Raw genomic sequence first — 17,379 nt, forward strand, 5'->3', positions numbered from 1 at the left:
AAAAAAAAAAAAAAAAAATCGGATGCAAAGTGAGTTTGTGCTGTCATCCCTATCACGGGGCGGGGTTACAGAGCGGCCCACACCACCTACTAAGAGTGGCCAAAGAGGGCCAGGCATGGTGGTTCACTCCTGTAATCCCAGCACTTGGGAGGCCAAGGTGGGGGGTGGACTGCCTGAGCTCACAGGTTCAAGACCAGGCTGAGCTAGAGTGAGACCTTATCTCTAAAAATAGCCAATTGTTGTGGATGCCTCTACTCCTAGCTACTTGGGAGTCTGAGGTAAGAGAATTGCTTAAGCCCAGGGGTTTGAGGTTGCTGTGAGCTATGACGCCACGCCACAAAGTGAGACTCTGTCTCAAAAAGAAAAATAAAACAAAATGAAAAAAAATTAAATATAAATATGGAAATGGGGTAAGGGGCTGAAGGTGAGCAAGACCTTGGGAGAGCCTAAAGCTGTCACCCTAGGTAGAGTGCTGTGGCATCACAGCTCACAGCAACCTCTAACTCCTGGGTTCAAGCGAGTCTCCTGCCTCTGCCTCCCAAGTAGCTGGGACTACAGGCGCCCGCCACAATGCCTGGTTATTTTTTGGTTGCAGCCGTCATTGTTGTTTGGTGGGCCCAGGCTGGATTCGAACCTGCCAGCTCAGGTATATGTGGCTGGCGCCTTAGCCGCTTGAGCCACAGGCACCGAGCCATGGGAGATGTACTTCTCTGTCCCAGTGTCTGGTGTGGCTTATTGATTGCTACAGCAACTGGGACCACAATCTGCCTGGGGACATAGGGAGTAAACATGTGACAAGTGCAGCTGAGCCCTGAGGACTACATGTACACCAGCTGCTATACAAAGCCCTCAGGACAGCTCTAGGAGGCGCTGCATGGTAGGCAAGGTGCACTACCCACAACTGTGTATAATTGTGTGACCATTGTACACAACTGTGTGTACAACTACAACTGTGTGACTTGAACATCTGTGCCTCAGCTTCCTCATTAGGGCTAGGGAAAGAACCTACCTCCAAGGACTGCTATGTAGAGACTAAAAGATTAAAGTCAGCAATGGAAGGCCAGGCGCAGTGGCCCACCCCTGTAATCCCAACACTCTGGGAGGCCAAGGTGGGTGGATGACCTGAGCTCACAGGTTCGAGACCACCCTGAGCCAGAGAAAAGCCCCATCTCTAGAAATAGCTTGGTGTTGTTGCAGTCCCCTATAGTTACATCTACCAGGGAGGCTGAGGCAAGAGAATCGTTTGAGCCCAAGAGTTTGAGGTTGCTGTGAGTTATGATACTATGCGACTCTACCAAGGGGACAAAGGGAGATTCTCAAAAAAAAAAAAAAAAGTCAGCAATGGAAGACAGGGAGAAACAGCATCTGGCACCTAGTGGGTATTGTTCATAGCCCTGCCATTATCATTATTGCTTCTCCTATTAGTCTGTCAGCACCTTCATCCTCTGAGGTAGCCTTGATCAGCCCCAAGGAATGCTGGGGGATGAGAATTCCCTAAGTTTGATCTCCCCACAGACCCCACCAACCATCTTAGTAAGCTGCACAGAGCGACAGATCCACAACAGTAATGAGGAGAATTGGGACACTGTGGATGGGACAGGTAGGCCCAGCAGGGGAACAGAATGAGCAAAGGCCTGGAAGTGGAAGAGGCAGTGCCTCCCAGGTGTGGCTGGCAATGATGTGCAGGAGCTGAGGGGCTGAGGGCTATTCTTGGAGCTCAGGGCAGGGAGCAGCAATACACTTCCTTGCACAAAATTTCTGGTGAAGGTAGTTTACTGAGCTGTATTTCTCAAGACCTGGCTTTCAGAGGGCAGCGCCTGTAGCTCAGTGGGTAGGGCACCGGCCCCACATACCAAGGGTGGCAGGTTCAAACCCGGCCCTGGCCAAACTGCAACAAAAAAATAGCCAAGCCTGGTGGCCCCTGTGGCTCAGTGAGTAGGGCACCAGCCTCATATACCAAGGGTGGCGGGTACAAACCTGGCCCTGGCTGAACTGCAACAAAAAGATAGCCAGGCGTTGTGGCGGGCACCTGTAGTCCCAGCTATTTGGAAGGGTGAGGCAAGAGAATAGCCTAAGCCCAGGAGTTAGAGGTTGCTATGAGCTGTGTGATGCCACAGAACTCTACTAAGGGCCATAAAGTGACTGTACTGGGTGGCATCAGTACTGCAAAAAAAAAAAAAAGACCTAGCTCTGTGTGTCTGGGATAGGACCTGGGAATCTGCTTTTTAGACCATCTCAGGGCATTGTCTTACAGGGTTTGAACCACATTTTGAGAACCAGGTATCATGGTTCCATGCATCCCGTTGCCCTTCTGAGTCTGGGCTATTTGATTTTGGACCAAGACTTCTCCGATGTCAATGTCCTCATCTGTAAAATGGGAGCTGAAACAGTATATGTTTATGGGGCTGCCATAACACTGGAAAAATGCAGCAAATCTCTCAGTACCAGCTAAGGACAAATGCAGGGCAGGGGCTCTACCAGGCCGAGGAAGAAGCTTGAGTCAGTATAGGGGTAGATGTGGGTGAGGGGAGGTGAGAAAGGGAGAGACCATGCATCTTCCAGGCATTAGTCTCCATTTGTTCAGTGCAGAACTGGTCTTAGGCCAAATTCAAGAGGCAGGAGTGTGATGCTGCCCCTGCTTAGGCATCCTGGCAGTTAAGGCTCAGTGTGGAGAGAAGAGGGGCTGCACCCTACCAGCTATGCCTGAGGTACCATGTTGTCCAGCACGTATTACACAGGGTGGTGAGCCTGTGTATGTGCAAACAGGACTGGCCTCAAATCTCTGGCCAAGACCTCTGAATTCAACTGGGCAGCAGTCCCCATGGTGGGCATTGGGAGCCTGTGGGAGGCAAGAGTCTGCCACAGGACACAGGTGCTCTGGACTGTCTCAACCATTGTGGCCCTGCCAGCTGCACTTATGAGAGCTCAACTCCCTGCCAGCCTCAGCTGCCTCTGTCTCACTGTGTAATAATGGGCAGGGTGAATTCTGCCTCTAGGGCTGCATGTGGCTGTACATTTGTTGCACTACTATGGGGCCCTCTGGCCCTGTCCTCTAACCACCTGTGCCCTCTGTTCCAGGTGCTGGCGAGTCAGGGAAGAGCACCATCGTCAAACAAATGAAGTAAGTGCTGAAATGGGAGGCAGCTCCTCAACCTTAATTTTCCCTCTTCTTCTGGACATGCACTGATGCCACCCAGTACAGGCCCAGCCAGTCTCAATGAGGCCTAGGACCTTCTCAGAGGCAGTCATCTATCCTCAAGTTCCCATGGGTCAGGGGCAGTTTCCCCTTCTTTGAAGCAGATCACTGTAGGCCCCAACAGCCCCAGATAGCCATGAGAACTGCCTATACTCTGGGGACCCTAACCTCTGACCCCTGGCTGTCAGGATCATCCATGAGGATGGCTACTCCGAGGAGGAATGCCGGCAGTACCGGGCAGTTGTCTACAGCAACACCATCCAGTCCATCATGGCCATTGTCAAGGCCATGGCCAACCTGCAAATTGAGTTTGCTGACCACTCCCGTGTGGTATGTGCACTCTACCTTCCCCCACCTCCCAAAAGGCTTCAGGTTCTCAGGAACTTGAGAATTCTCTAGCCTGGGCCCCATTCCAGAGGTCTCCTTGCCTCTGACAGGCAGGGTGGGGGTACATTCCTTTGACTGGCTGACCCACCCACCGCTGTGCCCAGGACGACGCCAGGCAGCTGTTTGCACTGTCTTGCACTGCTGAGGAGCAGGGTGTGCTCCCTGAAGACCTGTCCAGCGTCATCCGGAGGCTCTGGGCTGACCATGGTGTGCAGGCCTGCTTTGGCCGATCAAGGGAGTACCAGCTCAACGACTCAGCTGCCTAGTGAGTGCTTCAAGGATAGGGCAAGGGGATGGGAGAGGTCTGGGCTACAGGCTGGATTGGAGGGCCTGTGTATGTGCAAACAGTACTCCCAGGACGCTACTGGTCTCTGTGCTACGACGTTGATGACTGTCAACCAAGACCTTGGTGTATTGTAGTTTGAGGTGGGGGTGGGATGGCATGGTACTCAAACACCAGGAGGAATGACAAGCAGGTGGCTTATATATATTTATTTATTTATTTATTTATTTTTTGAGACAGAGCCTTAAGCTGTTGCCCTGGGTAGAGTGCCATGGCATCACAGCTTACAGCAACCTCCAACTCCTGGGCTCAAGCAATTCAATAGGCTCAGTTTTTTCTATTTTTAATAGAGGTGGGGTCTTGTTTTTTGCTCAGGCTGGTCTCATGAGTTCAAGCAGTCCACCCACCTGGGCCTCCTGGAGTGCTAGGATTACAGGTGTGAGCCACCGTTCCTGGCCTATACATCTCTTTAGCTCACTTGAGTCTGATCTGTCTCCACAATCATCCTAAAGAATGTTTGCTGCTGGGTGGTGCCTATGGCTCGGTGGGTAGGGCACCAGCCCCATCTACTAAGGGTGGCAGGTTCCAACCTGGCTGCAGCCAAACTGCAACAAAAAAATAGCCAGACGTGGTGGGCGCCTGTGGTCCCAGCTACTTGGGAAGCTAAGGCAAGAGAATCACCTAAGCCCAGGAGTTGGAGGTTGCTGTGAGCTGTGATGCCACGGCACTCTACCAAGGGCAGTAAAGTGAGCCAGAGTCTAAAACTGGGACTGGCAGGTTCGAACCCAGCCCAGTCCTGGTATACGACAATGACAACTACAACAAAAAAAGGGCCAGGCATTGTGGCGGGTGCCTATAGTCCCAGCTACTTGGGAGACTGAGGCAAAAAGAATCAGTTAAGCCCAAGAGTTTGAGGTTGCTGTAAGCTGTGATGCCATAGCTCTCTACCAAGGGTGACATAGTGAGACTCTGTCTCAAAAAAAAAAAAAAAAGAATGTTTACTTCCACCTGCTGTGGGGGAAGCCCTTGGCAAGGCTTCAGGGAGAGTGATGAGTAGAACAGACAAGTCCCCACACAGTGACGTGGTGTCAGTGTTATGGTGGGGTAGGGATAGTCTAGAGGAGAGACTGCCTTAGCTGAGCTTTAAATAAGAATTAGCTGGCTCAGCTGGAAGGTTTGGGGCTGGCAGGTTTGAGCCTGGGCCTACTAAACAACAATGATGACTACAATAAAAAAAAAAAAATAGCTGGGCATTGTGGCGGGCACCTGTAGTCCCAGTTACTTGGGAGGCTGAGGCAAGAGAATTGCTTGAGCCCAAGATTTTGAGGTTGCTGTGAGTTGTGACAGCACAGCACTCTACCTCGGGTAACATAGTGAAACTCTCTCTCTCTCAAAAAAAAAAAAGAATTAGGCAGGGGAGGGATGGGCAAGGGGATTCTAGGCAGGAAGAGAATCCTTGGGGCAATAGAGAAGTAACTGTGCTTGAGGACACCAAGGCTGTTCAGAGTGGCTGAAGAGAGGGAAGGCCATAAGCACAAGGAAAGGGCTTTCTGGGAGGTTATAGCTCTATGTGCATATTAGAGCCTGGACCTCAACTCTGACCCTCATTGGCCCTTGGTGGAACCCAGGACTCACTGGGGAATTACAAGAGGTGAAGGAGGCATAACAGGCCTGTGCCCTTTGGGCCTGGCCCATAGTTCTGAACTCCTTCCCTGCAGTACCTACCACAGGCTAGGACTGATCCAGGGCAGGCACGCTGCTAGCCAGTGAGGGTAGCTGCAGGGCTATAGATTTGGGATAGTGCCACCAGACACACTGCTGTTCCTGTACACTAATCTCCCCTCCCCTATCTCTGCTTAAGCCAGTCTCTCTGACTGAAACACCCTCTAGGCTCCTACTACCCATTTAATCCTGAGCCCCCCACCTCCACTCAGGAGAGGCTGGGCCTCTACAAGGGTGGGTGGAAAGAGGCTCTAGCCCGGCTGTGATTCCTGAGCCCAACTCCAGTTACATGGACAACTTCCTGACATCCTCCTTGTGTGGCCTGAATGCCTTTGTGAGCGAGTGTGGCCCTTCCCCACAGGAGCTGCAAAATCACAGCCAAACATAATCGGGGCCTCCAGGCCTGGGTGCTGCCCCTCCTTGAGGTCACAGGCTCTGCCACCAGCAGAGCTTGTGGATCACAGAGGCAGGGAGAGGTGAGCCCTATTAATCGTTGCTACCTCAGTACCCATGATATTCAAAAGGGATGGGGACAGTCACCTCCAGGCTACTTCCCACTTCTCCATCATCCTGTTTCTTCATTCTCCAGACATTAGGCACCCATATATGCCTAGCACTGTTTTGGGAGTGGAGATTTGGCAGTGAACACAGGCCCTTCTCTCCCAGGCAGGTTTATACCTTGACAAGACCATCTGGGGGCAGATGTGGGTTAGAATACCACAGGCAGGACATAGTCCAGACCTCTCACAGCAGTCCTATAAGACTGCAGGGGGTCCCTGGAGTGAACCCACTTGCTGGGAAGAAAGAAAGGCTGGTAAAGAACCCACCATGAGGCCTCCAGGTTGGGGGCTGTCTGTAGAGGGCAGGGGCATAGTATGCAGGTCACAGCATGTGCATCATGGTCCCCACTGGCCCTTCCTGTTTTTCTGTTCTATTGCTGCATCTCTGAGATCATTTCCTTTTGGCTGGTGGGAGCTAGGGGCTGGCCCCTAGCAGCCTTGCCCCAGGAGTAAGAAGTCGGCACAGGGCAGCAGCACAGAGGCTTGGACCCAGCCCCCCAGGGCATGGCAAGGCAACACAGCAGGGCCCTGCAAGGGTGGCATTAATACTAATTAAGGGACTTGGTAATGAGGAGCCCCTGGGACCCCCTCCAAGCAGGTGTTTATGCCCTACTCCTGAGGAGAACAGAATTTATTGGGTGCTGGGCAAAAAGCCCACTGGGCCTGGCAGGCCCCAACCTGTCCAGCTCCACACTGAGGGACCACACCAGCCTCCTCTGTGGCTAGTGCCATAATTGCACCGCTTAGCATCCTGAATCCCTCACTGAAGGACTAATTTGCACCCCCTACCCTTTTTGCCTATAGCCCCAACATCCTGGCTCCTGTCCAAGGCAAGCCTAGCTCAAACCCTGAGTATTGGGGCTTGGCTGGCCAGCCAGCCACACAGCTATACCTCCTCCCAGTCCTGTTCCATGGGTGGGAGGCAGACACGTGACACATCAGGGCCTTTTCATTTGAACAATGAATGGAATGCAGGCAAGGGTTAAAGAAGCAAGGAAAAGTAGGGATAGGATGGAAGTGTTCTCGTCTAGCTGGCCCCCACTGATCCTCCTACCCCCACCCCCAGCTACCTGAATGACCTGGAGCGCATTGCACAGAGTGACTACATCCCCACACAGCAGGATGTGCTGCGGACCCGTGTGAAGACCACGGGTATCGTGGAGACACATTTCACCTTCAAGGACCTGCACTTCAAGTGAGCAAGCACGTGGGCAGGGTGGAGGGGCAGCACCAGCCAGCCTTTGGGCTAGAAAGGAGGCCTTACCTAGGATCCCGCAGCCACTCTGAGATTTTTCAAGGCGATATTCTGGGAAAGCATGTCCTCACACCTAGAGAATCGCCATCAGAATCCCTACCACCTCTTGTCAGCCACTCACAGCCTGTGTTGCCCCTGCTTCATGTGGCTGCAGCCTTCCCTGCTGTCCAGGCCCCTGACCCTGCCAGTCCAGACATGTCCTGGCCCAGAATCAGGGGCGAAGTGGGCAAGTAGGTATGATTCCATGAAGGTAGCTGCCCCACTCTGGGCGGGCCTCTCTTCTCATTCTGCTAGTCTGTCAAATGGGGCAAAGAGCTTCTCTTGGAGCTCCCTTCCTATAGCTATGGTGATCCTGTGTCTGTCCCCAGGATGTTTGATGTGGGTGGTCAGCGGTCAGAGCGGAAGAAGTGGATCCACTGCTTTGAGGGGGTCACAGCCATCATCTTCTGTGTAGCCTTGAGCGCCTATGATTTGGTGCTAGCAGAGGATGAGGAAATGGTGAGAGGCTGAAAGAATACTAGAGGGTGGGGAAAGGGGCAGTGGCTGGCACTGACCTCACTCTTCTGCCCCCAGAACCGCATGCATGAGAGCATGAAGCTGTTTGACAGCATCTGCAACAACAAATGGTTCACGGACACATCTATCATCCTCTTCCTCAACAAGAAGGACCTGTTTGAGGAGAAGATCACACATAGCCCCCTGACCATCTGTTTTCCCGAGTATACAGGTGTGGGGGCTGTGGGGACAAACTATTGAGGAGGGGAAGAGGCTCCCAAGAGGAGCCAGTGGTGAGGAGGTGGCCCTCAGGCACTCCCCACTGGATGGAAGGATAACCATGGGACAGGACACCTGCGTGGGGGGACTGGTGCCTCACTTAGACTTGTATGCTTGTCAGCACCCATAAGGGGGCCTTTTTTACACATTTGGGCATGTGTCCCTGAACTCATGTGCGTGGGCATCCTTCACACAATCAGGTACTCTCTTTACACATTTAGGTGTGCATATACCCCACACATCTTATCACAGGGGTCCTCAAACTTTTTAAACAGGGGGCCAGTTCACTGTCCCTCAGACCGTTGGAGGGCCGGACTGCGAGCTCTGGGACAAGTCGGCTTCTAAGCAGGACAGGCAGTGGCAGCAAAAACACCTGGTGGGCTGGATAAATGTCCTAGGCGGGTCGCATGTGGCCTGTGGGCCATAGTTTGAGGATGCCTGCCTTATCATATTGTACACCTCCATGCATACAATATATGCTTGTTCATCTACATGTACAGAACCTCACTGTACACGTAGAACAGGACCTGCCTGTCCCACACAGCACAAGTGTCGCCATTTTGTCTCCCCTAGGGGCCAACAAGTATGATGAGGCAGCCAGCTACATCCAGAGTAAGTTTGAAGACCTGAATAAACGCAAAGACACCAAGGAGATCTATACACACTTCACGTGTGCCACAGACACCAAGAATGTGCAGTTTGTGTTTGATGCTGTCACTGACGTCATCATCAAGAATAACCTGAAGGACTGTGGCCTCTTCTGAGGGGCAGCGGGGCCTGGTAGGATGGTGAGCCAGAGGGGTTGAGGGAGGGAACTGGGCAACAACCGAGTGGGGCTGTGGAGCTGGGGGGTTGGGGCGCGTGGGCCTGTACAGGGTTAGGGATGAGAGAGGGACCAGGTGGTAAAGCTGGGGAGGGAGGGGAAGAGAGGTGCTGGGTGACCACAGAACAAGGGAAGGAAGGCCAGATGGTGAATCAAGGTCAAGTGAATGAGGTGCAGGGCACTGAGAAGGTAGCACAGGTCGGCCTGGCCCAGTGGTCCAAACAGAAGGGCCTGGCCTTCCCCTGGGACAGAACTAAAGGACTATCTCAATTTGCCTTGGAGAAATCTTACCTGTTCAGCCCCCAGACCACTGGTCTAGCCTGATGGAAGCTGGGTGCTAGATGGGGCCCACCACCTTGGGGCTCAGTATGACTAGCCCTGCATGCATCCTTAGCTGTCTTTCTCTCAGACTTATCTAGGGTCCTGGACTTAGGCTTGCCTACTGGCCCTCGTGGTGGGGAGGATGGCTGCTACTGCTATAGACTCCCCTCCCCTGCATAACCCACCAACAGACATTAGCTCCTGGAGGATTACTGTGTCCCTGGTAACAAATTCCCTGTTGGGAGAGACGGTCATTGTCTAAGAAGGAGAGGAGAAGGGAAGAGAGGCATGTACTGGCTACTTCCTGACCCTTGACCTGACTGTCCCCTACCTCCAGGGCCACCGCCGACTCTGCTCCCCCAGCCCCTGAGGAAGATAGGGGCAAGAAGACCACGCTTCCTGCCTGACCCCCTGGCCGCTTTTCCCTTATCTTATTTCTGTTCTCAGCTCCCCCATCTCTGCCCTCAGCTCCAGACATAGGGGAGGGGTTGCCAGAGGCCTCCCTGTTTGAAGCTGCCCTTGTCTGAGGTATCAGGAATGGCCATGGTACCCCCTTTATAGGCATCTGTTCTGGTTTTTCAACCATTGTCTTGTTCTGTGGTGGGGGGAAGGGAGAACATGCTGAATCTTCCAAGGCCTGTGTCTGGAGGGTCACCTACTTCTCCAGTCTGGATCCCTGGCTTTGCCCAATATCAGCCCCTGCCCCAGCCCAAGTCCAAATGTTTACAGGGAGCCTCCTGCCCTCCCAGTCCCCCAGCCTCTCGGAGGCCCCAAAGGAAAAAGCACAAGAAGCGTGAGACGCCACCATTCCTGGAGACCACAGTCCACCTGCTTATTCTCGTAGCTTTTTAAAAAAATGAAAGTAAAGAAAAAAAATACAAACCTAGAACACTTTTTAGAGAAAAACTATTTAAAACTGTCAGATCCTGACCAGTACCCACCCAGGCCCCCTTCCAGTGACTCTGTGCCTTGAGTGTGTCTGTGTGTTTACACCCATCCTTCTGCTGGCCATCCCTGTGTGAGTGGCACCCCTGCCCTGCCCTCCACAGAATTGGGTTCCAAGGGCTGTTCCAGACAACTGCCAATGTCACTGAGGGCCCTGCCCCAGTGGCCCTGGGCCCAGGCTCCATTAACCTAAATGTAGCTCCTTAGCGCTAACCTAGGAACCGCCGCTGCCTGCTGAGGGGCCGAGCCCTCATTCCCTTGCCCCAGGCCCGGGGCATTCAGCGTTGAACACTTCCTTGCTTTTTTCACGTTTTATGGAATTGTTCACCTGGTTTGAAATAATAAAATGTAGAAAGAAAAACCTGCTGGGTATTTTTCTCTCCCAGAGGCAGAGACCCAGGATAAGATAAGATATGCAAAGGTCATGGTGACCCAGACCTCAATCCTTATCCAACAGGGCCCTGGGTGCTCACCTTTCCAGGTCACATTCAGCACTAGTGCTCTGAGCTTCAGTTTTCCCACATGGACTAACAAGTTTACATGCTGGGACTTATGTGTCTCACCCTCTCCTGGCACTCTATGGCCTTGGGTCTGGGGTATCCTTCAAGCATGGCTAGAGCAGCTGGGCACATTTTTTTACCGAGCTGTTATCTTTCCTAATGGCCTCCTCTACCTTGGGAGCAAGAGAGGTGCAGAAGGAAAATGTGAGGTCACACAGCTAGGTGGGCTGCATGCCCTTGGTTTGCTCAACTAAACAGCCAGTGAAGGGCCTTTGAGTGCTCATAAAGGTCTTTGCCCCAGAGGACAACTGCTCCCCACCCCCAAACCTGAGGGGTAGGAACAAGCAGCCACAGGCAGCATGGTTCCTGATGGGGTCCTGGAGGGCAGTAGGCTGTAGATTGCATTGGGACCAGGGCTCTGAGGCTATGGGAGGTGTTCGCGTGTTGGCTAGAGAGAGGAAAAGCAATATGGCAGTGCCTCTGGGGTGGGCCTTGAGCGCCAGGCTAGCGGCAGTCAAAGCCAAGGGGGCGGGGGGCGGGGTCAGTCAATCACCGGCCTAGACTGGGCGGGGCTCTGAGATGGGCGTTCCGGCCGCCAGGGGGCGCCGCAGCCCGTACTCTGCCGGGCCGAGCTAGTCACGAACGCTGACGTCAACCGGTCCCGCGGAGGCTGCTGGACACAAAGGCAGCTTTGTGAGGCAGCAGCAGCTCTGAGCCGATGGCTGGATAAAGCGGCCTGGGCTGGGGGCGGGCTGGGGTCGGCGCCACGGAGGCGGGATGGGTGGGGTTGGGCTAGGGACCCGAGACCCCACCCCAGCACACCTGCCTTGAGTCCAGCGGCCTGGGAGCCCCTGGGCGTTGGCAGGAGATGAGAGACTGCTGCGGAGGATCTGAAGGAGATCACCCCCCTTGGCCCAGTCCCCGTCCAGTTCCTGGGGCCTTTCCTGCTACCTCTGCTTCTGATGGCAGACTGACAAGGAGGACAGGATCTCAAGCTCAACCCAGGATCCGTGCCTTCCTTCAGAGGTCCAGGCCTGGACCCCCTGAACCTCAGCTGTGCGGGCAGGAGCTCCAGTATCTTGGTGCCCGCCCAGCAGGAAGTGGGTGCCAGAGATCATTCCTTCTGTCCTGAGGGGGAACCCTACACAGAGGGACCATTGAGGAGCTAGCATTGTCTGCCTGGTTCACCCAGTCCCTCCCTCCCTTTGTGGGCCATGCAGGGCTCTAGCCAGGATCCCCCTTATACCCAGCCTGGCAGTGGGTCTGGGTAGGGTCCAGGCAGGCAAGCAGGGCTTCCCAGGGTAAAAAGAGCTAGGCCCTCACCTGCCCTGGCCCTCCTGCCCTGGCTGGATTTTGAGGGCATGAGGCTCCATTGTCCCAGCACTCTCACTGTCTCTTTTTTAGGGCAGTAGACACAAGGATTAGGGTCAGTGTGGGGGGAGTGGAACTAGACCCAGTACTCAACCAAAAGATGTCGTAGTCCTGTTCTTGCCCCTTCTGGCAGGGGCAGCCTGTCAATTCTGCCTTGTCTTTGTTGGTTGGGGAATTCCCAGTGATGGGGGGCAGTGGGCAAGAGGGGCTGCCCAGGTGTCCTGCATCCCAATCAGTGGGATTTCATAAGGTTGGCCTCTGAGCATCCCCCTCACTGTTAGGAGTTCTGGGCTGGACCTAAGCCTTTCCTCATCCCTTGGGAGCAACTGAGTGAGGAAAGCCAGAAACAATGCTCCCTTGCCCTGTATCCCCCAGAGCTCTCTCAACCTAAGGAGGCCCAGCTTCCTGTCCCCATCTATGGGCAGCTACAGATCCAAGCTATGCCTTGGATCTTCTTCAGGACATACAGAGGGACCCAGGCTCTTGCTTCCAGTGCGGAGTGAACTGTGTCCAGTCTGTGGGGATTCACCTCCCAGAAGGCCTGGCCCACTCAAAATAGTTGCTCCAGCTACTGATGTGGTGGCAGCTGTGGTATTTTTAACCTATTTGGGGGATGAGGGAACAGCTGGGAAGAGAGAGACAAGCTCTTAAGAGTGAGAGAGGGCTCGGCGCCTATAGCTCAACCGGCTAAAGGCGCCAGCCACGTACACCTAAGGTGGCGGGTTCGAATCCCCAGCCCGGACCCGCCAAACAACAATGACGGCTGCAACCAAAAAATAGCCAGGCGTTGTGGCGGGCGCCTGTGGTCCCAGCTACTTGGGAGGCGGAGACAGGAGACTCGCTTGAGCCCAGGAGTTGGAGGTTGCTGTGAGCTGTGATGCCACGGCACTCTACCCAGGGGGACAGCTTGAGGCTCTGTCTCAAAAAAAAAAAAAAAAAAAAAAAGAGTGAGAGAGGCCATGGCTTGGTAGCTCAAGTGGCTAAGGCGCCAGCCACATACACAGGAACTGGTGGGTTTGAATCCCGCCCAGGGCGGCCAAACAACAATGACAACTATAGCCAAAAAAATAGCTGGGTGTTGTGGCGGGTGCCTGTAATCCCAGCTATTTGGGAGGCTGAGGCAAGAGAATTGCTTAAACCCAAGAGTTGGAGGTCGCTGTGAGCTGTGATGCCACAGCATTCTACTGAGGGCGATAAAGTGAGACTCTGTCTCAAAAAAAAAAAAAAAAATGAGAGAGGCCAGAAAGTAGGGAATGTAGAGAGACCCTGTGGGGATGAGCCAGGCTAGCAGCCTCTCCCCAGGTCCCCAGGCCTAGACATACACACCCCCAGCAGGTGAGTGGAGGCCCAGATGCAAGGTACAGGATGGGGAAGGGCCCTTTCCAGGCTTAAACCTGGGGCTTCTGAAGCTGTGGGGGCTGCCAAAGCCTGGAGGAACCTCTATGTTCCAGGGCAGTTCTGTGGCTTCTCCTGATGTTTTGAAAACCTCCTCCCCTCACCATTCCTCAGAATCATCCCTCCTCACTTAGACCCAGAATGCCAAATCAGCCACAAAGGCTGGGGAATATCAGCCTTGCATCTGGCTGGCCAGTGGCATGGCCACCCAGATCCTAACAGCTTTGGGAATCAGAAGGGGCAAGAACAGGACTACATCATCTTTTGGTTGAGTTCTGGGTCTGGTCCCACTCCCCCCAAACTGACCCTAATCCTTGTGTCTACTGCCCCAAAAGAGACCCTAGGGACCTTCATCTCTACCATGGGAATTCATTCTCCCCAAACTACCTTGGATTCCAAGAGCAGAGAGCAGTTCCTATTATCCACCAAGGGTGTGTGTGCAGCTGTATGACAGCAAATGTGTTTACACCTGCCAGCCACTCAGCCTTCAAGTCACACATTGGTGGGCCCCAGTGTCTAAGGCGGGGGGCGGGGGGGACAGAGATTAAGATCATGGGTCCCTTTCTCCTTGTGCCTTGCTTTCTGTCCATGCTGGAGATATAGCATGGAGCCCCACAGGTGATCTTGGTTGGGAGAAAAATCATCGTTTGATACCTCTTCAGGTTGATTCTGACTTTTTCTGGTGACAGAATCTTGCCCTGTTGCCCCAGGCCAGTGCCATGGTGTCAGCCTAGCCAAGTGATATTCCTGCCTCAGCCTCCCAAGTAGCTGGGACTATAGGCCCCCATCATGACACCTGGCTAATTTTTCTATTTTTAGTAGAGACAGAGTCTCTCTCTTGCTCAGGCTGGTCTTGAACTCCTGAGGTCAAGGGATCCTCCTACCTTGGCCTCCATTATAGACTTGTGCTTCCACTGACTTGAGTCAAGCTTATAGCTTGACTCTGCTTTCTGACCTCATTAGGGTCATTTAAGGCCTGGGGATTGGGCAGGGTCATGGAGGGCACTGAATGTCATTTGTCTATCAACCCCACATACCCATGGAGACTCAGCTGGCACAGGAAGATGGAAGGGCTTTCTGCAGGCCAAGAAGTCTATCTTCTGCCTCCCTGTCCATGTCCCCTGCTGGGTCCTGGGGTCCCCAGTGATGATAGCCACCACTGCTGCTCCTCTCACAATGGGAAACTCAGAGCCCTGTCAGAGGCTTTTTTTTTTTGAGATCGAGTCTTACTGTGTCGCCCTTGGTAAAGTGCTGTGGCATCACAGCTCACAGCTCACAGCAACCTCCAACTCCTGGGCTTAAATAATTCTCTTGCCTCAGCCTGCCAAGTAGCTGGGACTACAGGCGCCCACCACAATGCTTGGCTATTTTTTTGTTGCAGTTTGGCCAGGGCTGGGTTTGAACCCACCACCCTCGCTTTTCAGGGCCGGCACCCTACCCACTGAGCCACAGGCACCACCCCATCAGTTATTTTTTTATTGCAGTTGTTTAGCTCTGGGCTAGCTCAGACCCATGAGCCTTGGTGTATGTGGCAGGTGCTATAATCATTGTGCTACCAGCATGAGCCTTTTTTTTTTTTTTAATAGATTTTTTGGCCAGGGCTGGGTTTCAACCTGCCATCTCTGGCATATGGGGCCAGTGCCCTACCCTTTTGAGCCACAGGCACCTCCTGCCTTTTTTTTGAGACAGAGCCTCAAGCTGTCACCCTGGGTAGAGTGCAGTGGCATCACAGCTCACAGCAACCTCCAACTCCTGGGCTCAAGTGAGTCTCCTGCCTCAGCCTCCCAAGTAGCTGGGACCACTAGGCACCCGCTACAACGCCCGGCTATTTTTTGGTTGCAGCCATCATTGTTATTTGGTGGGCCCGGGCTGGATTCGAACCCACCACCTTAGGTGTATGTGGCTGGCGCCTTAGCCACTTGAGCCACAGGCGCCAAGCCTTTCTTTTTTTTCTTTTTTTTTTTTTTAAACATGATCTCACTCTGTTGTCCAGACTAGAGTGCCATAGTGTTAACCTAGCTCACAGTGACCTCAAACTCCTGGATGCAAACAATCCTTCTGCCTCAGCTTCATTAGTAGCTGGGACTACAGGTACCTGCCACAACACCTGGCTAATTTTTCTTTTTCTTTTTTATTTTAACAGAGTCTTACTCTGTTGCCCTATGCTAGAATGCCTTGGCATCACAGCTCACGGCAACCTCAAACTCCTGGGCTCAGTGGATCCTCTTGCCTCAGCCTCATAAGCAGCTGGGACTACAGGTGCCCACTATGATGCCTGAATAGTTTTTCTACTTCTATTTTTATTTTTTATTTTTTTGAGACAGAGTCTCACTCTCTCACTCTTAGTAGAGTACCATGACATCATAGCTTACAGCAACCTCAACTCTTGGGCTTGAGCAATCCTCTTGCCCCAGCCTCCCCAGTAACTGAGACTACAGGTGCCTGCCATGATGCCCATCTAGTTTTCATATTTTTAGTAGAGACAAGGTTTCGCTCTTGCTCAGGCTGGTCTTAAACTCCTGAGCTCAAACAGTCCACCTGCCTTGGCCTCCCAGAGTGCTAGAATTACAGGCATGAGCAACTGCACTTAGCCTTTTTTTTTGGGGGGGGGGTAGGGAGTAGAGAAGGGGTCTGGCTCTTGTTCAGGCTGGCCTCAAACTGTTGAGCTTGGTGGTGCCTGTGGCTCAGTGGATAGGGCGCCAGCCCCATATACCGAAGGTGGCAGGTTCAAACCCAGCCCCGGCCAAACTACAACACCACCACCAACAACAAAATAGCCCAGCATTGTGGTGGGCACCTGTAGTCCTAGCTACTCAGGAGGCTGAGGCAAGAGAATTGCCTAAGCCCAGGAGTTGGAGGTTGCTGTGATCTGTGATGCAACAGCACTCTACCGAGGACGATAAAGTAAGACTGTCTCAAAAAAAAAAACCCAAAAAACAAAAAACTACTGAGTTCAAGTGATCCTCCCACATTGGCCACCTTGGCTTCCTAGAGTACTAGGATTACAGGTGTGAGCCACTTCACTAGGCCTCTGCCAGATAATTGAACCTGGCACTGCAGGGATCTGGGGCTTCCCAGAGGATGGTGATAACCCAAATGGATGGTGAATGATGAGGAAAAGTCCAGCATGTGACAAAGTCTTGGCAAGGAAAGAGCTGATACATTCAGAAATGGGGCAGTTGTATCTGGGCATTGTGGCAGGCACCTGTGGTCCCAGCTACTTGTGAGGCTCAGGCAAGAGAAGCACTTAAGCCCAAGAGTTTGATGTTGCTGTGAGCTTTGCACCATGGCACTCTACCTGGGATGACAGCTTGAAACTCTGTCTCAAAAAAGAAAAAGAAAAAAGAAATGGGGCAGCTGGAGCCTTGGCAGTGTGGCCAGTGTTGAGTTAGGAAGTGGTGTGGAAAATGCCAAGCTAAGAGCCTGCAGTTCCCTCCTGTTTCAGCAAGCTCTCTGAGGCAGGGTGGGCATACCACACAGGGGAAACATGTGGAAAGGAGTAAATGAGCCCAGAGACACAGCCTGGGTGTAGGGTCACGGGTCACACTTCAAGATGCAAGGGGAGGAGGTGAGACCTTATCCTGTCCTGTTTTAAGCAAGACAGAAGGACACCTCTAAGATAGGGACTCTCTGGAGGAGTGGGCTTGGCAGTGCTAGAGGTGGGTTGGGGACTTGGGAAATGAGAAGACTGAGGAGTCCCCAGGGAAAAGAGGGAGGTCCTGTTCAGAGTTGAGGGTAGAGGGAAACTGGGCCTGAAAAAAAGCCTGGTGATGGCTCGGCGCCTATAGCTCAACCGGCTAAGGCGCCAGCCACGTACACCTAAGGTGGCGGGTTCGAATCCCCAGCC

At 53.1% G+C, this 17,379-nt stretch overlaps 1 protein-coding gene and 1 pseudogene across 1 annotated transcript in view; both read left to right on the forward strand.

Annotated features, from left to right (window-relative positions):
- Nucleotides 1-10,627, forward strand: part of GNAI2 (G protein subunit alpha i2) — a 25,099-nt gene extending 14,472 nt beyond the window's left edge. Inside the window, exons 2-9 of the mRNA XM_003800610.2 lie at nt 3,079-3,121; nt 3,385-3,526; nt 3,688-3,848; nt 7,215-7,343; nt 7,772-7,901; nt 7,977-8,130; nt 8,751-8,965; nt 9,659-10,627. Of these exons, the coding sequence (XP_003800658.1) occupies nt 3,079-3,121; nt 3,385-3,526; nt 3,688-3,848; nt 7,215-7,343; nt 7,772-7,901; nt 7,977-8,130; nt 8,751-8,941 (950 nt within the window). The 3' untranslated portion in view covers nt 8,942-8,965; nt 9,659-10,627. The remainder of the gene's footprint in view (nt 1-3,078; nt 3,122-3,384; nt 3,527-3,687; nt 3,849-7,214; nt 7,344-7,771; nt 7,902-7,976; nt 8,131-8,750; nt 8,966-9,658) is intronic.
- Nucleotides 9,056-9,643, forward strand: LOC105888079 (annotated as a pseudogene).
- Nucleotides 10,628-17,379: the final 6,752 nt, after the last annotated feature.

Source organism: Otolemur garnettii, unplaced genomic scaffold (genome assembly GCF_000181295.1).
Source record: "Otolemur garnettii isolate 467f Iridium unplaced genomic scaffold, OtoGar3 scaffold00179, whole genome shotgun sequence".
Lineage (NCBI taxonomy): Eukaryota > Metazoa > Chordata > Mammalia > Primates > Galagidae > Otolemur > Otolemur garnettii.